Source organism: Oryx dammah, unplaced genomic scaffold (assembly GCF_014754425.2).
Source record: "Oryx dammah isolate SB20612 unplaced genomic scaffold, SCBI_Odam_1.1 HiC_scaffold_9, whole genome shotgun sequence".
Lineage (NCBI taxonomy): Eukaryota > Metazoa > Chordata > Mammalia > Artiodactyla > Bovidae > Oryx > Oryx dammah.
Window position 1 is genome coordinate 50,090,387 of NW_024070193.1, and position 20,342 is coordinate 50,110,728.

Genomic DNA, 20,342 nt, shown 5'->3' on the forward strand with positions numbered 1-20,342 from the left:
GGATCTAATTAAACTTGAAAGCTTTTGCACAGTAAAGGAAACCATAAACAAGATGAAAAGACAACCCTCGGAATGGGAGAAAATATTTGCAAATGAAGCAACTGACAAGGGATTAATCTCCAGAATATAGAAACAACTCATGCAGCTCACTATAAAAAAACAAACAGCCCCATCAAAAGCTGGGTGGGAGATCTAAATAGACATTTCTACAAAGAAGACATGCAGATGTCAAGAAGCACATGAAAAGATGCTCAATACCACTAATTATTAGAGAAATGTAAGACAAAACTACAGTGAGGTACCACCTTACACTGGTCAGAATGGCCATCAACAAAAAATCTACAAACGATAAATGCTGGAGAGGGTGTGGAGAAAAGGGAACCCTTCTACACTGTTGGTGGGACTGTAAATTGATACAGTCACTATAGAGAACAGTATGGAGGTTCCTTAAAAAACTAAAAATAGAACCCCATATGACCCAGCAATTCCACTCCTGGGCATACTTGGAGAAAACCATAATTCCAAAAGATACATACATCCTAATGTTCACTGCATCACTATTTACAATAGCCAGGACATGGAAGCAACCTAAATGTTCATCAGCAGAGGAATGGCTAAAGAAGAGGTAGTGTAGGTACACAATGGAATATTACTCAGCCATAAAAGGAACAAAACTGTGCCATTTGCAGAGATATGGATGGACCTAGAGACTGTCATACAGTGAAGTCAGAAAGAGAAAAATGAGTATCATGTATTAAGGCATATATGTGGAATCCAGAAAAATGGTACAAACCTATCTGCAGAGCAGAGAGAGAGACAGAGACATAGAGAATAAATGTATGGACACTAGTCGGGGAGGTGGGATGAACTGGGAGATTGGGGTTGACTTATATACCCTACTATGTATAAAATAGAAAACTAATGAGAACCTACTGTATAGCATAGGGAACTCTACTGAGTGCTCTGGTGACTTAAATGGGAAGAAAATCCCCAAAAAAGGGATATATATACATGTATTGCTGATACACTTGGCTGTACAGCAGAAACTAACACAACATTGGAAAGCAACTAAACATCAATAAAAAAATTTTTTTTTAAGTATTCAATGAAATTGGATTTCATTTTATTTGGCTGTGGATATAATTCACAAGGAAGGAATCCCTGCTATGACCTTTTGTGTGCAGGGTAACTTCACTTTAAAATACACAACACAAAGGAGAAATGAAGAGAAAATTGTTAGATGAGAAAATAGGGCTTCTGTGCCCAGCTTCGTTTTGGGCAGGGTGGAGCCCTGACATACCAGGGGAGAAGCTTTTAAACGATTAGGGAGTTTTCTATGTTCTTCTGTTTCTGTTGCTGGGTATTTAAGGCTGATGACTTTTCTTCCCACTCATTCACTACTCTTTTTAAAGTACTCACTATGGGCCAGGTGTGTGCTGTGCTGGCTGCTGTGGGAATAGGCACCTACATTAGACCAGATCATGCCTTAAAAAAAAAATCAAAAATAGTTCTGGAAAGAAGGTATCTGGCAGTAAATAGAATGGAGTCTCTTGGAAAAACCTCCCTAATTGATGGAATGGACTCATGCAATGAGTTAGTTATTCTCATAGTACATATTGACTTGTTCAAGTCTTTAATTCCAATGAGATGCTGAGTACCACAAGGAACTTCAGTGTTCTCCTGAAATGAGTCATTGCAGACAGTTCAATGTAAAGACAGAGTGCCCTAGATGGAATACATGTAGTGGGTGTCCAGTGAAGAGGAGTCCCCGACACTGCTAAGATCTAAGGATGGCAAGAGTGGATTGTTTTCATAGAGAAAGCATTTTCCTTCTAACCAAGTACAAGAGGATTCTCCTAGTCTAAGACTGGGTCCTGAGTCCTGTTGGCTCAAAGGATGTGGTGTCCAGCACTGGGGCTGGTAAACACACCTGACTGCCTACTTCTCTCATGTCTCCATGAAAAGTTGGCTTGATCATCTTTGGTTTGCATAGGTAACAACATTTCTGGAATGGAGGTGATCAAAAAGGCTGGTCACATCCTGGAGGCAAGATTAGATTAGTAGGGGCCAGGTCAGCAGCGGAGGAGCAGTCTCAGGTGTCAAGTCCAAGGTCAAGGGCAACACTGGCACTAGGATGGAATAAATGCGTCAGAGAAAGAGATGGGCAGGGAATGAGACTGTGGCACCCATCTATTTTTATTGCCACCTTCCTGTGGCAAATGTTTAGCCTTTCCAGCTCTCAGGCCAGGTAGCCAGGGGAGGCACACATGTGAGGCCTTGTAAACCCAGCTCTGCGTGTCTGCTCCAAGTTAGAAATTCTCGACAGTGAGGATGCTGGATTCTGTTAAATAAATAAATGTCCATCAGCTAGAAACTACACAAGTGAGATTTGATTTTTCTTGGTCATCATTAATGTTACCCTTGGTTCTCAGTTGAAAGGAAAAAAAAAACTTGCTTTAATATGCTCTCTGGAATGCCATTCTAGGGGCTTAACAGCAGGTGGTTTTTCCTTAGAATTTAGAATCTGAAGACGACTTGTGGTTTGAAGAAAACAAAGCTTCAGTTGATTACGTAGACAGGACATTAGGTCTGCAGAATAAAGAAACAGGGCAGGACTTCCCTGGTGGTCCTTTGGTTAAGAATCCACCTGCCAGTGCAGGGGACACTGGTTCAATCCCTGGGCGAGAAAATTCCACATGCTGTGGAGCAACTAAGCCTGAGGGCTGCAACTACTGAGCGCGTGCTCTAGAGCTCATAAGCCATGACTGCTGAGCCCATGAGCCCCAGAGATCGTGCTCTGCAACAAGAAAAGCCACTGCAATGAGAAACCCATGTACTGCAACGAAGATCCAGTGCAACCAAAAATAAAAATAAATAAATGGACAAAACCTAAAAGAAATGAAAAGGGGAAGATCAGTCAGCTGTGCTCTCTCACAGATCACAAGTCCTGTGCAGTGTTTCAGGAAGGATGACGCCCATCAGCCTCTGCTTCACCTAACTCCTCACCTCTCCTTGCCTCCTTCCCATGCCATCTCTCCTTACCTGTCCCCTTTGGCCTCACATCACCTCTCTAATCCCTTTTCTCCATTCATAGAACGAGCCTCTATTTGCTTTACTTGGTTTTCATCTTTGAAAAGAGCAGTGTGCCTTGTTGATTGTTTTTATCTCTTTCTTAAGATAAAAAGGCAGTTACACTATACATTTAATTCCAGAAGAGAAAAGTAGAGTGAGATTCTCTTTAACACAAAGCATTTTGGGGGGGGGTGTGATTTTCAAAACAGAACCTTTCCAAACTGTCGCTGTACTTGAGGTCTACCTGGAATTCTCCTTAGGGTTGAGGAATGTCACATTCCTCAGAGATGAATTCATTTCCGTTACTTATTTTAAAAAGACATGGGCTGTTTGTCTTTTTACACTCATCACAACGAAATGGAAAATAGAGACTCATGATCACCTATTTAAAGGTTATGAATAGCAGTGCCTTGAAAAGGCCTGGTGGAAATCTGTGTGGAAACTGAAAGTGAAGCATCAGATTCCAAAGCAAGGAAGGCAGACACAAAAACCAAGTTGCAGACCAAACTGCCTCAGAGTTCTGAGCATGAGAGATGATGAACAACCTGCCCCACCTCCCCCGCCCTCCATCCAAACCCCTGCCATGGAAACAGTCAGGAGCCAGGCATCACTTCCAGATGCAGAAGGGACATGGAAGGTCGTTCAGCTCCAAGAGTCAGCAGTGTCTCCCAGACAAACAAGGCTCCATGAGGCAGAGCCATCCTAAGCCTGGTGATGGGCTGGATTATTAACATTTTTCACCCTGTCCTCTGCCAGGTGTCTCTGCTGTTCCTGCTGCTAGGGGCAGAGTGTACTCTCCATTCATAGACAAGGGTTTGACCCACATCCTTGGTGGAGTGTCCGCAGAAGTGACAGGGCACCATCTCCAACCCAAGGTCCTGGGGAGCTTTGTACAGTTCCACTTGTCCTTGACATTAGAAGGGCGTGGCTTGACCAGACCATGCATCCAAGGAAAAGGTGAGGAGAGATAAGGAAGAGACAGAAGATGCAATAACAGAGCTGAGTCTGTATCAGCTGAACCCCAGCAGATCTGAAGATGCTAAGTAATAGTAAAAGGAAGCTGGAATCTTAAATTAGTTGTGACAGTTTTTCTGGAAATCCTTGACTGACGCAAAGCACTGTTGCTAAGTGTGGCTTGTTGGAAGGAAGAACATGAGTAATAAAAGTGACTAGAAAATGAGAGTGTGGTTATGTAAGGGTTTTCTGAGGATGAGGACAGGCCTGTGTGCATGGTTGCAAGAGGGGCTGATTTGCTCCCCATTTTGAATCACCCCTCCCCCTTAACTGGGTCTTGGCGAAGGGCACCACTCAACCTTGGTTCCGGCCATTTGGGAAACCACTGATATGTCCATGGCCAATGATGACACACACTGAACTCTCTGGGAAGCAGCACACACTCCAAATCTCATTTCAAAGACTATCAGACAGTTAAGTAGGGGGCCTACTTCCAGATGACCTACACCTGGGAGAAGTTAAAACTACTTGCTACTCAGAAGGTAAACCCTCCAGGTACCAATTATATCAGTTACATGGCTATCTTCTCCCTGGAATTTATTTGCCTTTTAACTTTACCCCTTGTCCCCAACTCTTCCCTCTAAAGCCATAGAGAGTGAGTCTCTTGACTTTTCCAATATAGGATTTTAAAACACCGTTGCACACCCAAAGTCTTTTCCAAATCAAACTCCCAGAGTTTCCTCACAATCTTATCCTGGCATGTACTCAACATTCTGATCACTCTCTTCTAGATGCCTGCTCACTCGTTCACATCCCTCACAAAATAGGAAATGCAGAATCATAGACAATCTTTAGGGTGTATAAAAAACATGGCTGTGCTAGGTTGCTTCAGTGGCGACCGACTCTTTGTGACCCTATGGACTGTAGCCCGCCAGGCTCCTCTGTCCATGGGATTCTCCAGACTGGAATACTGGAGTGGGTTGCCATGTCCTTCTCCAGGAGATCTTGCTGACTGAGGGATCGAACCAGTGTCTCCTGGGGCTCCAGCATTGCAGGCAGATCCTTTACCACTGAGCCGCCAGGGAATCTATGGCTGTATAGATGAGGGACTAATTATTTTGTGTTACCTAGACATTATTTTTTAATTCTTTATGCCTATAAAGTGTAAAAAGAAATTTTCTGATACACTAATTTGGTTTACCCTCCAAATAGCTTTCTCTTCCTTAGAAAAATGATTCTTTTCTTGTTCCATAATAATGATAATGATATGAACCCCAATGGCCCTCCTTTACCGAGTGAAGTGTATTAGATGCCTGATTCCTTCCTTCTGCCAGCTCATTAATCCACACAAAGTCCTGAGGGTTGTATTATCATCTCCACATAAAATGAGGACATGGGTTCAGAGACGGTCAGTCACTGGCACCAGATCACACAGCTATGGGACTCAAATCCAAGCTCCTGGTCTTTCTGCCATCCTCACACCCTCATCTCATTTTATCTAGGAAGTGTGTTTAGTCTTCAGTTGTGTCCAGCTCTTTGCGACCCATGGACTGTAGCTCCCCAGGCTCCTCTGTCCATGGGATTCTCCAGGTAAGAATATTGTAGTGGGTTGCTAGTCCCTTCTCCAGGGGATCTTCCTGACCCAGGGATTGAACTCAGATCTCCTGCAGTGCAGGCAGATTCTTTATAATCTGAGGCACCAGGGTAACCCTTTACCTGGGAAAGGAAAGGGCTAACTGTGTCATAGGAATAGTCAGGAGCAAAACAGGGGTCAGGGCTTTATCCATTCTGTGTACCATATGGAAAGGTACCTCTCTGCCCACTTCAAACAAAGATGGTCTCTCACCCTGTGACATCACAAAGCCTTCAGTGGGAATATAACACTCACATGATTGGCATCAGGGCCAGGATGGAAAGGAATCAACAGAGGCCAGTCCTGCGATCTTCAACTCAGGTTTCCTTCCATTGCTGTGGTTGGCACTGCTGATGCCCTGCCCAGATACCCTTTCTTGGGCATGAATAGGCAGAACAGTGGCCTCCCAAAGATGTCCATGTCCTAGTCCCCAGAGCTTGAATGGTTACGTTATGTGGCAAGGGGAACTCAAGGGTACAAGTGGAAGTAAGGCTGCTAATCAGGTGACTAGCAGGTGGTGGGAAGGTCATACTGGCTTATTCAGGTAGGTCCAGTGTAATCATAAGGGTCCTTTGGGAAAGGGGGAGAGTCAGGACCAAAGAAATTGGTGGTGAGACCTGCCACGGCCTTGCTTCACTGCACTGAAGATGAAAAGGGCCACAAGCCAAGGTGCACGCAGCCGCTAGAAGACAAGAACGTGGATTCTTCCCTCCAGCCTCCAGAAAGGACCGCAGCTCTGTGCACACCTTGATTTCAGCCCCGTGAGACTCACTGTGGACTACTGATCTCCAGAACTAAAAGATGATAAAACTACTGTTTTAAGTTACCAAGTTTGTAGTAACTTGTTTTAGTAGCAAAAGCCCACCAATACACCAGTGGTATCCCTGCTGGCTGGTCAGAACTCACGGCCGCCCCTTTTCTCAAGAGAACTGCCTTTAGCAGAGCACGAACCACTTTGCTCAGGGGTTTGAAATGACCTCCGTCATGGGAGGAGAAGGGAAGCCGACTGATGCCACAAGCTGGCCTCGAGGAAGGACCAGCTGCTCAAACCCATGCTCCAGAGCTCCCGCAAGATCCACCTAAGACACGTCCTAGTGCAGTTCCTCCCTTGCCCACTGGTTTCCATTTCCCCTTCTCGTCCTCTCAACAGATTACGGGCATGTGAGTCCCTGTCTCTGCTCTGCTTCTGGGGAATCCAGCCTAAGACAACTATCATGCTCAGAAGAGACTCTGGGCCATGGGAAGTGGGCACTTAAGGGGAAACTGGGGGCTGGGAGAGATGGGTGTCGGGGCTGAGGAGCTGGAAGGCGAGAGGAACAACATGTCAGGGTCACTGGGGCCCTGGCTCCCAGCTCAAGAATCAGGCTCTTGATCTTAAAGTGTTCTTGTCTCAAGCATTGGCGGCCCAGCCCAGCACCACAGCATCCTGGCCATAAGTGAGCAGAAGGCACGGTGTGGGCCCCGCCCTGGGACCCCAGCTGGAGAAGGGCTGTCTCCCACACCTGCATCCCTCTCAGCCACAGTCCAGACACTCCGGGTTTCACTTGGCTCCGTCTCTGCAGGATAAGTTCCCAGCTCAGTCAGCTTTGCATCTTTTTGATTTTCAGCCTCATTTCCTCTCTTAATTCTGGGCTTCTGCCCTTCAACTTCTCCTAGGGTGGGTGCATCCTAACTGCCCCCCTTGAGAGAAATGTGGGCATCTCCTTCCCTCTCCTCCCTTGTTCTGTAGTGGACCAGTCGATCACTTAGGACATGCTGCTGTCTTGAAATAACTGGTTTCAATTCACTCTGGGTCCCACCCAAAGTCCCTTTCCTTTTATGGTTTCCTCTATATGTTTGCTCACTGGATTTCTGCCACGAGGCAGAGGGTGCCAAGTGTGGAGCCTCTGTGCGTGCGATTCCAAATGGCTGCGTTTTCCTTTTGGTTGGGACATTTTATAGCTCACTTCCTTCTGGGCACAAGCCCTAAGACACTCAGGCCACCACCATTTCTTTGTGGTACCAGGAGTAAGTCCTTCCCGGGGTCCAGAGTTGGCAATCACCATTACCACTGAATCCTCTGTTCTGGGTCAGTGCCTCCCTGAGGTCTCCTCCCTTCCACACCTGCCTGCCTCGCTCATTCGCCTGTAACTCACCATGCCACAGATCCCCTGCCCAGGCGACCTCAGGCAGACACGGCCATGCAAGCACGATTGGACCCTGCAATACAGTGCTCAGATCCCCTTACAGAACGGAGGCATGAGAACTCCAACTGCCCAGTATCTTGGTTGCCTCCCACAGAATCCCTCTTGGCTAACTGCCCTTGGCAGTTTTTAAGAGCTGTTTTGTCCAAGATGTGGCCCTCTACCTGGGGGCTACCGATATCCAGTGAGAGGTGATGCAGGGTACAAAATCCCAGACTTCTGGCCTCAAAGCGAGATGACTGAATGGGGCTGGACAGCACCCCGGGGAGCAGTTGAAGGCTCTACACATCTGCACCATCACCCAGCTTCTCCTCTGCCCAGCCCTGCTTCCCTTACCTTTGACACATAGTGTTCTCTCGTGAGTGCGTGCATGCTAAGTTGCTCAGTTGTGTCCGATTCTTTGTGACTCTATGGACTGTAGCCTGCCAGGCTCCTTTGTCCAGGGGATTCTCTAGGCAAGAATACTGGAGTGGGTTGCCATTTCCTTCTCCAGGGGAGCTTCCCAACCCAGGGATTGAACCTGCATCTCTTATGTCTCCTGCATTGGCATGTGGGTTCTTTACCACTAATGCCATCTGGGAAGCCCAGTGTTCCTCCGGAGGATCCTAAACAATCCTCCCCACTGCCAGACGGTCTAAGAGTCTGTCCACAGGGACCTAGACTCAGGTGCACCCCTCTCACCTGGCTTTCCAGAGATGTGGGGACCTGCAGGAGGGGGGCAGGGGCAGGGCTTACCCACGATCATGTGGTTGCAGACGTCACAGAAAGTGGGCTTCTTGAAGATGTGCTCCTGAAAGGCATGGGCCTTGCCGCCACCGCTGGGGTACAGGCCGGCCCTGGTGGGTGTGGAGGTCAGGCTTCCGGGGGCAGGGAGTGGGCTGGAGCTGGGGCTGACCTCCGCCAGCACATCCGCCTGCAGCTTTACATCGCTGTTGGTTCGCTGGAAGAAGTTGTCGGCACTTTTGCTGCGTAAACTCTTGGTCTTGAAAGAAAGTGATCGTTTTAGTTTCTGGAGCTGCAATGCAATGACAGAACAGACTTAAGATCAACCATGCAGACTCCTGCTCTGTGTGTTGGGGGGGTGGGGGTGAAGCCTGCTCCGTGGGCTGCTCCGTTCCTGACACCCTCAGCCTCTGTGGAGGCGCACAGGGGTCCCTGCGGGGGTGGCTGATGTCAGCGGCCCCCACTCTACCCCTCCTCCTCCTCCCTGCCTCCCTGGGCACCCACCCGTGTGCTTCAAAATAGCTCATGGTTTTTGACACTGTTTGCCTTTTGAATTCGAATCACTGGAAACATTAAGTGTAGGAACTCCTGGGATCACAGGCTGGGTCCATCATGCTGGGGTCTGTGCCGGCCTTTCTCTGCTGTGGTCCCTTGGCCGCCATTTGTCTGTTCATACAGCAAAGCAGAGGCGGCCATCGACCGGGAATTAAAGTGGCTAAAGCAGTATGGCTGTGTGTGTGTGTGTGTGTGTGCGTGTGTGTGTGTGTGCGTGCATGTGTGTGTTTGAGAACACCATGTGGAATTATCCATCTGACTTTCTCTGCTCCGCCCCCTGCCCTGCCTCTTGATTCTGATCCTGGCAAAACTAGGCCATTTCCCCTCTGCCTTTGGGACCTATGAAGAAGCACCACATGGTCTGGAGGAATCCTAATGTGGTTTGGTCCAGCCTCCTTCTCCAATCTAGTCTTCCCAAGGGAGCTGAGAGGATATTTTGGGAACACAGATGTGACCACGTGAGCCTGTTGTTCAAAATCCTCCACAAAGTTCCTTTTGTCCTTTATAAATTAAATTTATTTTATTCTTTTGGGCATGAGGCATGTGGGATTTAAGCTTCCTGACCAGGGATCGAACTCATGTCCCCTGCACTGAAAGTGCAGTCTTAACCACTGCACTGCCAGGGAAGCCCCTGTTCTCTATAAATTTAAAGAAAAGCTCCTTGCCATGGGATCCAAGGACTGGTAGATTCTGAGTTCCAGTGACAGCTTAGATTGCCATCCACCTTGCTCTTGTCATCCCAGCCACAGTGACCTTTTAAAAGTCTAGGTTACTTATTATGCCTTTTTTTTTTTTTTACCCTTCCACCTCATTTTGATTGCTTGGTTTTTTAAATTTAGTTTTTAACTGAAGGATAATTGCTTTACAGAATTTTGTTGTTTTCTGTCAAACCTCAACATGAATCAGCCATAGGTATACATATATCCCCTCCCTCTTGAACCTCCCTCCCATCTCCCGCCCCATCCCACCCCTCTAGGTTGAAACAGAGCCCCTGTTTGAGTTTCCTGAGACATACAGCAAATTCCCGTTGGTTATCTATTTTACATATGGTAATACAAGTTTTCATGTTACTCTCTCCATACATCTCACCCTCTCCCTTCTTATTATGCTTTTAAATCATTAGCTCTTAGTGCAGAGTGTCCCCTCTGCCCAGACAAAAGAAATGAACCACTTGGCAGGCAGCTGCATGACCTGTCATAGGTCACTTCACCTGAAAGGTAGCTTTTCCCTTGTAATTGAATATCCATGCCTGTTACCTGGAATTAATGTCTAAGCCCCAAAAGCTGTAGACAGAAAGTGCTGATCACACTGTTCTAATAAAGGCCTCCATTTATTAGACAGCCCTACTGGACATACAGATGACTTCATCCGGACTTGCCGAGTCTAGCCACCTCCGTATCAAGCCCCCAGCCTTCCCTGCAGGAGATCAGGATGATGTGGTGGGTTTAGTGCATGGGGTGGACACCACAATTCTCTACTTTACCTTTCCCACGCTCCTTGGCAAGGTGACCTCAAGATTCTCCCATCCAAGCTGGAGCTCCTTGAATCCTGTTGGTTTGTGGGTATTTGGCCAACAGCAGGTGGAAGAAGCAACTTCAAAGCCATTTCCAAGCCCAGACTTGAAGTTGTCCTGCACACCTGTCTTCTCCCTCGGAAACCTGCCCAGCTGCCATATGTACAAACATGATGTAGCCTGAAGGACGATAGGAGACACGCGGTCCAGAAACCACTCCCATCACTCGAGTGACATCCCAGAAGCAGAGCCACCCTGCTCGCTGCAGGGAATCAAGGATCCAGATGAGAACAGAGGAACTGCCCAGCTCAATTCTGGTCAAACTGTCGACCCAAAGAGTCATCCACTGAAGAGATGGCTGGTGTTCTGAACCATTAAATTGGGTATCTTCTGTGTGTAAGCAGCAATACAGTGCTGTTCTCCCCACCTTTTAGATATGTGCTAGGAATGTGCTTTGCTGTCCATCTGAAGTTGGCAGTGGCTATGTGAAGCCAGTGTTTCACTTCAGGGAGCTGTCTGGGGAGGGGGGTCTGGGGGGACACCCTGCAGGGCCTTCAAGCTCCACTGAGACCAGTGATGGAGCATCATCAGTCAGAAAGGGCTAGCCAGAGAAGCAGCAGCAACCTACAGAAAAGGTCAGCAACTGTGGGCCGTCAAGCCTCTTGTCCTTTCCCTCCGTCCTACAGCCCAGACGCAGCAGAGGGGCTAGACCTGACAGGAGGAGAAGGTGCTCCTGGGTTATCTTGGGGTGTTTGTTGCTGAACCATAATCTCGCGCATCCTCACAGATACAGAAGGAGGAAGTCACGAGCCCTTGGGAGCACTGCACTTATTTTGAAGAGAAACTTCCGCCTCCATGTGAGCTAACTGCGAGGGGGCTATGAACCACTCACTCTGTGAGCCTGAGCCACCCAGAGGTGAGGCCCTGGAACTAGCAAAGAAGCAGAACACGTGCTCTTCATGTCGTTATAAACTGGACTGGTGCTGAAGGAAGGCAGACTTAAACTGGAGGCAAATGACTGAAATATATTACATACATATATATTGTATATTGATATAATATAGTATACCATTATACATAGACAATATATAATATTAAATACTATATATATGGCTAATACGTATGCTACTACTTATTTATCAAATAAGTTGCATGGGTGGACCTCCAGATTGTCATACTGAGTGAAGTCAGTCAGACAGAGGGGGAAATACCATATGACATCTAGTATATGTGGAATCTAAAAACAAATGATACAAATGAACTTACAGAACAGAAACAGGTTTGCAGACTTAGAGAACGAACTTTACATTGCCAGGGGGTAAGAATGGGGGAAAAGGACAGTTAGGGAATTTGGGACAGTCATGTGTACATTGCTATATTTAAAATGGACAACCAGCAAGGACCTACTCTATAGCTCATGAAACTCTGCTCAATGTTATGTGGCAGCTGGGATGGGAGAGGAGTTTGGGGGACAATGAACACATATGTATGTATGGCTGAATTCCTTTGCTGTTTACCTGAAACTATCACAACTTTGTTAACTGACTATATTCCAATAGAAAATCAAGTTTTTAAAAAATAGGTTCAAAGACGGACAGCACAGGGAATATAGCCAGTATTCTATAATAACTTTATATAGAGAATAATGTATAAAAATATTGAATCAGTATGTTGTACACTGAAAACTAATACAATATTGAAAATCAAAAGTTAAGTTTCTCAGTTGTGTCTGACTCTTTGCGACCCCATGGACTGTAGCCCACCAAGCTCCTCTGTCCATGGGATTCTTCAAGCAAGAATACTGGAGTGGGTTGCCATTTCCTTCTCCAGGGGATCGTCCTGACCCAGAGATCAAACACAGGTCTCCTGCATTGCAGGTGGATTCTTTACTGTCTGAGCCAGCAGGGAAGTCTACTGTAAGTTAAATATACTTAAATTAAAAATAAAAACTTGACCCCAAGTATGTAGGTCCACATCTGGAGACCTTTTTCATACCCTCATTTTGCTATTTTGTATTGTGTTAACTCAAGAAAAACTTGCTTGGGTCTTGAAAAAAGTGGTTAATGGATTAAGTCAATTTATAAGCTGAATCCTATGTGTAGTTTATATGCTATGTCTGATCCTTGACTTTTCATTTTCAAAGCACTGCAGAACCCCTCTGAAGCTCACATTAGATTTATAGGAACCCAGTAAACGATTTTGGTTTAACAGCTTGCACTTTGTAAAGGCAGGCTGGAGAATCAGAAAAGCATGTAGAATCCCAACTCTGTTTAAAGCCTCACTGATGCATTCTTTGGTTTTAACAACTACTTAGCTAAAGATAAGATATGGCTTAGGGGCAGTTTCCTTAGTCAAATGAACAGAATTGCCACTTTCAGATAATTAAGAAAGAAACCCAGAGTTAGGTTACACCAAATGAGGGGAAAAAATTACTGATTTTAAACATTAGCTATTAGATGGTTAGAAAATTATTCGGAATTCTTCACTTCAGCAGGGCTCTGGAGTGTTTCTCTATGAAAGACCAATCCAGTGAAAACTGCAAGACCTATTCTTTTTTAAAAAACTTTTATTTAAAATAACTTTCGTAATACAAAAATTGCAAAATAGTAGAATCCCTATAAAGTTTCACTCACTTTTCCCTAATGTTAACATCTTATATAAGTATAGTAAATTAATTGTAACCAAGAAACTAACACTGATATAACTATTATCTATAGATCTTATTTGATTTTTTTCCAGTTGCCCATAATGTCTTTTTCCTGGTTCAGGATCCAATTCAGGATTACATATTGCATTTAGTTATATCCCCATAGTCTCTTTTTCAAATTGAAGCATAATTTATTTATAACGTTGTGTTTACTTATTTACTTTTAATTTTTGACTGCACCCTGGTACGTGTGGGATTCTGTTTCTCCACCAGGGACTGAACATGCACCCCCAGCATTTGAAGGTGGAGTTGTAACCACTGGGCCACTAGGAAGTCCCTCCACAGTCACAGTCTCTTCAATCGATACCAGGTCTTCACTTTTCTTGTCTTTCTTACTTAGATTTTTTGAAGACCGCTAAGTAGTATTTTGTAGAATGTTCTTCAATTTCAGTTTGTCTGAGGCTTTCTCGTTATTAGATTGAGGTTTATATATATATATATATGTATATGTGTGTGTGTGTGTGTGTGTGTGTGTGTATATATATATATATTTGGTAAGATTTGGGCAAAAGTGATGTGTTCTTCTCATTGCAGCATATCAGGAGGTATCTGATGTCAGTTTGTCCCGTTACTGGTGATACTAACTTTGGTCACTTGGTTGAAGTGATATTTGCCAGGCTGTTCTACTCTAAAGTATTTTTCTCTTTGTAATGCATGAGTTTCACACAGGGGGACTACTTTGAGACAATGTAAACATCTTGTTTCTCATCACACATTTCTTTTCTAATTTCAGCATCCATCAGTGACCTCTGCCTGTAAAACTTTACTACTTGGTGCTTGCCTAATGGTGATATTCTACTTCCATTATCCTTCTATGTGAATTAGTACTCTACAGTAGAATTCTTCTTTTCATCTATTTATTCAATTGGCTGTTTCTGTTAGTATGGACTGATGGATCTTTTCTTTATTCTGCGAGTTACAGTTTACTACTACTGTTATTTATTTTGTTGCTCAACTTGTCCCAGATTTGGTCACTGGAAGCTCCTTTAGGCTTGGATCTGTGTCCTTTCCATGTGCCCTGATTATCTCTAAAGACTTCCTTACTTTCTGACACTACAGGTTCTCCAGGCTTATCTCATATTCTCCTCATGCCAGTTTTGCAGCCAGCATTTCTCCAAGGAGCCCTGGTTAGTTTTACTGGGGTTCAATTCAGTTCAGTCGCTCAGTCATGTCCTACTCTTTGTGACCCCATGAATCGCAGCACGCCAGGCCTCTCTGTCCATCACCAACTCCCGGAGTTCACTCAGACTCAAATCCATCGAGTCAGTGATGCCATCCAGCCATCTCATCCTCTGTCGTCCCCTTCTCCTCCTGCCCCCAATCCCTCCCAGCATCAGAGTCTTTTCCAATGAGTCAACTCTTCACATGAGGTGGCCAAAGTACTGGAGCTTCAGCTTTAGCATCATTCCTTCCAAAGAAATCCCAGGGCTGATCTCCTTCAGAATGGACTGGTTGGATCTCCTTGCAGTTACATGACCACTGGAAAAACCGTAGCCTTGACTAGATGGACCTTTGTTGGCAAAGTAATGTCTCTGCTTTTCAATATGTTATCTAGGTTGGTCATAACTTTTCTTCCAAGGAGTAAGCGTCTTTAAACTTTAAACTGCTATCTGGGTACCAGATGTGCTTATTACTATTGGCGTGTCAGTGGCTTTAGTTGTCTCAGTGGACAGAACTAGGAAATACATTAATGACTACTCATAAGCCCATATTCACACATCTATATTTATTTTTACATGAATCTATACAACTATTAAAAAACCATGAGTTCATACTGAAGTACTCCTTTATTTATTAAAACATGTTTGATTGTTCCCTGGTTGATATATGCATGGTTGGACTTTAAGATAGTGTTCTTGGGACTTTGCTGGTGATTCAGTGATTAAGACTCTTCCAATGTAGGGGGCACCGGTTCCATCTCTGGTCACAGAACAAGGATCCCACATGCTGTGGGGCACAGCCAAAAACTTAAAAAAATAAATAAAAAATGAAGTTAGTGCTCTTAAAGTACAGCCAGAGGAGACGGGGACAGAAATTGGTTGGGAGGAAATAAACACAGAACAAAGTAGAGAAACTGGAAAAAATTCGAGGAGTGGATTAGATACCTGAGAAGGCTCACGCAGCCACTTAATAAATGCTTTTTAAACTAAGTGGGTAAAAGGATCTTTTCAATTCAGTAAATACTTATTGATTATCTGCTTTGTCACATATTCCACTGGGGACAAGGAGAGGCAATGGCGTGCCCCTGGTCCTCAAGTTTTCATCTCACTCAGAGAGACACATGGCAAGATCCATGATACTCATATTACAGCACTAAACTCAGTCTTGTGAGTGGAAAAAAAGCGCGGGGGATGTAACTCACTCTTTTATTGTGGTCTAATATTCCATAAAATGGAGGTATTGGATTAACTGTTTCTCTACTGATGGATATTTGACTGCTTCTAGTATTTTTGAGGCAGAGACCTGCTTTTGTTTACCAAAATTCACTTTTATTTCTTCCTGGCTATACAGTTACATTACATATCCCAAAGCTTTTGGCAGATAAGTGAAGAAACAAGACAGCGTTCTTGCTCATGGAATATACTGAAACGATACGTGTCACTTCTGAAGCTAGACCTTTAGGCTGGGTGCATACCCGCACATCCTTTCTTCCTGCTTCAGTCCAGCTGCAATGTGGGTGTGACGATGATCCTGCTTCAACTGTGGAGCTCACAACATTGCCCTAGAGGATGGTGGAGCATGTGCTGGAAGGGAATGGGTGCTTGGGTGACTCCATGGAGCAGAGCTGCCCTGCTAACCTAAACAGTTGCCCTGAAGTCTATGTGAGGGAAAAATAAATGTCTGCCTTTTTTGAGGCACTGACTACTGACTGGTATGCTTGTTACAAGAGTCTATCCTTATTCTCACTAGCATTTTTTCTATTATAAACAACACTGGGATGAATATTTTGTACATACATCTTTGCACACATGTGCAAAGATAAAGAGCTTTAGTGCTGGAAGAACACTTGCTTGTCTATATCTGTATTTTTACAGCCACGGTCCACTTGCTGGTATAGGAGACTGTTTTTTTCTCCATACCTTGGTTGATACTTCTTATAATTAACTTTCAAAACATATGCCAATTTCATAGGCAAAAAATGGTTATAAACTTCCAACTCCCTAATTGTCAGCAGGGATAAATTTCCTTTTTATATATTTATGAGCTAAACTATGTGGCTTATATGGGCAGAAACTAACTGCTCAAAATTTGATCAATTTCTAGGAGGTGAATAGATCATTTTATTGTTATGTACATACTGTAGAGATATATAGAAACTTTGCCATTTGTGTGGCAAACATTTATCTAAGTTTGTCATTCATCTTTAACTTGATTCATTCAACATGAGTATGGAGGATGAATTTAAAATTTTACAAAGTCAAACTGATCAACACTGCTGCTGCTATGAGCTCCCCAGGCGCCGTGGTGGTAAAGAATCTGCCTGGCAATGCAGGAGACATGAGAGAGACAGGTTCCATCCCTGGGTCAGAAAGATCTCCTGGGGAAGGAAACAGCAATCCACTCCAGTATTCTGGCCTGGAAAGTCTCATGGACAGAGGAGCCTGGCGGGCTATAGTCCATGGGGTCGCAAAGAGTAGGACACAGCTGAGCAACGGAGCACACACACAGCTGCTGCTGCCAATGGCCAGCAGGTACCGAAGATGTGCTGTCTGCTCTTCCATGCGATTACCGAGGCTGCTGTGTCAGTCAGCTAATGATAGGTACTTACACTGACCTCTCTTCTGGCTCAAGACATAACACAAGGACTCGAACAACATCTACGTGAATATTCAAGTGATCCCAGGTGACTTTTCTCGCTACATTTCGGCAGACATTCTGGATCTGGAAAAGCTCATTTCATTTAGAAATTTAAGAACATAAAGCATAATATGGTGCCTGTAAAACCTCTAAAACATAAAATAAGTAAACACTATAACACTCGGGTGGTGAAGGGAGAACATAGTTATGAAAATGCTTTCTATTGCAATAAAAAGTAAATTTTATTTACACTCTATTTTGTGCTTTCAATACATTTGGAAAGGTATAATCTCTAAAAAAAAGATATGAAAGCTGAGATGATCAAACTCAATTAGAAAGGAAGAAGAGATCTGCTAGAGTTAAGAAAAGAATTTACAGCAACCAGTAATATCAGAATAAAATTTAAAACAAGAAAGGTAAAAGCAAAGAGGACTTGTTCTGCAGAAGGGTGATCTTGTGAGGTGGGGGCATGTTTGAGAAGCTCTCACAAAACACCAGAGTTACTGTAAAGACACAAGAAGTTGACAATCATCAGAGAGGATAATATGAGAGAGGATATGAAGAAACAGCTAGGTCCTGAAGAAGAATTCAGAATGACTAGAGCAGAAGCATTATCAAAGATAAGAGAGAATCCCTGGGCTAAATGGGGGAAGGAGACTTAGACCCATCAGTGAGGGAACCACCAAGGGTCGGGTCATCTGGCTAAAAGGACACAATCTCTTTTCCTGCCAGCAGGTTCAAGTGTCCTGTCAGAACATCCAGGTGCCAGAAGAAAAGGAGGACATCCAAACACACAGGGAGGAAAGTGGGTCTCCATGAAGAAGGAACCGAAGACTCACTTCAAGTTTCTCTTCTCCAATATGAAACAACGTAAGGCCAAGTTATGACCCAAGTCTTCTTAGCCCAGACCAATGACTGTTCAGGAGCAGAGAAAACAAAAGCATTGGAAAATATGGAAAACACGAGGCGTCAAAGAACTTGTGCTTGAAATAATTCAAACATGGTTAAGTTAAAACGGTATAAACGGTTCACAAAGACAATTCACCTGTTATAAATACTTAATGAAACAGATGACATATAATTTAGAACAGATGACACATAATTTCATTTTCACAGTAATAAAAATACCACACGTTGTAGTAACAAAACGCAAGTTGTGAGGGTGGAGGATGGGGGAGGAAGCCAGCTTGTGTCAACTTCCTCATTTTATGTGGAGGAGAAAACCAGGGTATTAGTTCCAGCTGACATTTGAGTCTTCAGGGTGTGTCATGCACTCTTCCTAAAACTTCACATCTATCATCTCTTTAATCCTCCAATCCACCCTATGAGGCAGTTCCTGTATGGCAGACGCTTTGCATGCACTCTCCTATTAAACCCACTCTACGGCTCTTGGAGGGACTATTATTCCAATCTGCAGATGATGATCCTGGAGGTCATAATGTAAGCGGTAAAGCCAAGTGGTAAGCCACAGTCCTGCTTATCGTGACCAAGCCAGCATTTGCAACAAGCCCAATCTGACCATATTCCTCACTTGGAATTTCAGCCACAAGTGACCGAAGAAGAGGATATGTTCCTTCCCGTGAGACTTTGTTCATGCTGTTCCTCTGCCTAGGTACCTGGCGAATACCCTCTCCGCCTCAGGGAAAGCCACCTGCTATGTCGGACTGTCACAACTGGAGTTCATCTTCTTTATTTGTTCATTTGTTTCTTGTGTCTGTCCTTCTTTTTAAAGAGCTCCATGTGAGGGCAGGCAGGTTTTCTGTCTTGTTCACTGGGGAGACGTTAGCAATTAGTGTTGAAATGCCTGGTACAAAGGGAGTGCTCAAAGAGATGAATGAAGCTGCCTCCATCATTCCAATCGGAACTAATTGCTCCTTGGGTCTACAATAACAGTGCTTGCATCACAATACAGTTCTTACTTCAATCTGTAACACTTTACTATCTTTTTGTGTGTCCTGCGTGTGTGCATGCATGCTTAGTCACTCAGTCGTGTCTGACTCTTTGCAACCCCATGGACTGTAGCCCACCAGGCTTCTCTGTCCATGGGATTTTGCAGGCAAGAACACCAGAGTGGGTTGCCATTTTCTTCTCCAGGGGATCTTCCCAGGGATGGAACTCACGTCTCCTGAGTTTCCTGCACTGGCAGGTGGATTCTTTACCGCTAGCACCACCTTCTGTGTGTCTCCCCACCCTAAATTTGTAAATTCCTTACAGACTGGATTACATCTCAATCAACTTTAGATCTCTCCCAAAGCAGTTCTCAACCTTTTGTTTCCCTGCAGGACTCTGCCTCCCCACTCCCTGATCCCCACCCACGGCAGACTCTGTTAGCTGTGTTTCCAACTTTCAGTCTCTCCTCTTTCTCTTACAAAACCTTCATTTTTCTTGAAACACCAGTACACCCAGCTTTCCTTACAGCTGGAAATAGCTTATGCCTGACCAAGGCAATGCACACCCAATGCAGATTTCTCCAGAGTTTTGCTTTCCTGATAAGAGAGGAGGGACCGGGTTTGTCTGATCTTTCTCTGTTCCTGCCTGTCTTGACATAATGTCTAGAGCTACAGCAGCCCTCTTGCTACCCCATGACAATGAACAAGAGGACATAAGCCAACAGGCCAAAGTGACAGAGCAGAGATGAGGAAGACGGTGATGGCTTTGCTGAATGACTAAGCCAAGGCCAGCAACTTCTTATCTCCAGGCTTCTTACTATGTGAGAAAAACCAACCCACACTTGTTTACATTACTGTAAGTTGGATTTTTTGGGTCATTTTAACCAAAATTATCTTTAACTTGATCCTGCTGATATTTTGAGTTGGTACAGCACTTGCACACTACACTCCCATGGGTATATGGAGATTTTTGACAAACCCAAACTATTACTGCAGGAGCGTAAATCACTGCAAAAATTTGAACTATGAGGAGAATGAGACTCCAAGAGGTTAAGTGTCTGCCCACTGTTACTCTGACAGGAAGCAGTGGAGTCAGAAATCAAATCCAGGCCTCTCAAGACTGCCAAATCCATGCTTGTGCCCTCATCACCCCATCACAGTGGGCATGTGTGCCGACTGCAAAGCCGTGTCCCCTGGCCTAATGGAGACACGGGGCCTCTGACCACCGCTCTTCAAAGACTTCACCCTGGAGGAACACTCTTTCTGGGGGTTAGCTGCCACGACCTCACTTCCAATGATGGGGGTGCGACTTTGT

The 20,342-nt window shown here is 44.7% G+C and overlaps 1 protein-coding gene across 1 annotated transcript in view; it reads right to left on the minus strand.

The window, feature by feature from the left end:
• The window catches only part of STAC (SH3 and cysteine rich domain), a 115,990-nt gene that overhangs the window by 65,169 nt on the left and 30,479 nt on the right, over positions 1 to 20,342 (minus strand). Inside the window, exon 2 of the mRNA XM_040246285.1 lies at positions 8,578 to 8,857. Within this exon, the coding sequence (XP_040102219.1) occupies positions 8,578 to 8,857 (280 nt within the window). The remainder of the gene's footprint in view (positions 1 to 8,577; positions 8,858 to 20,342) is intronic.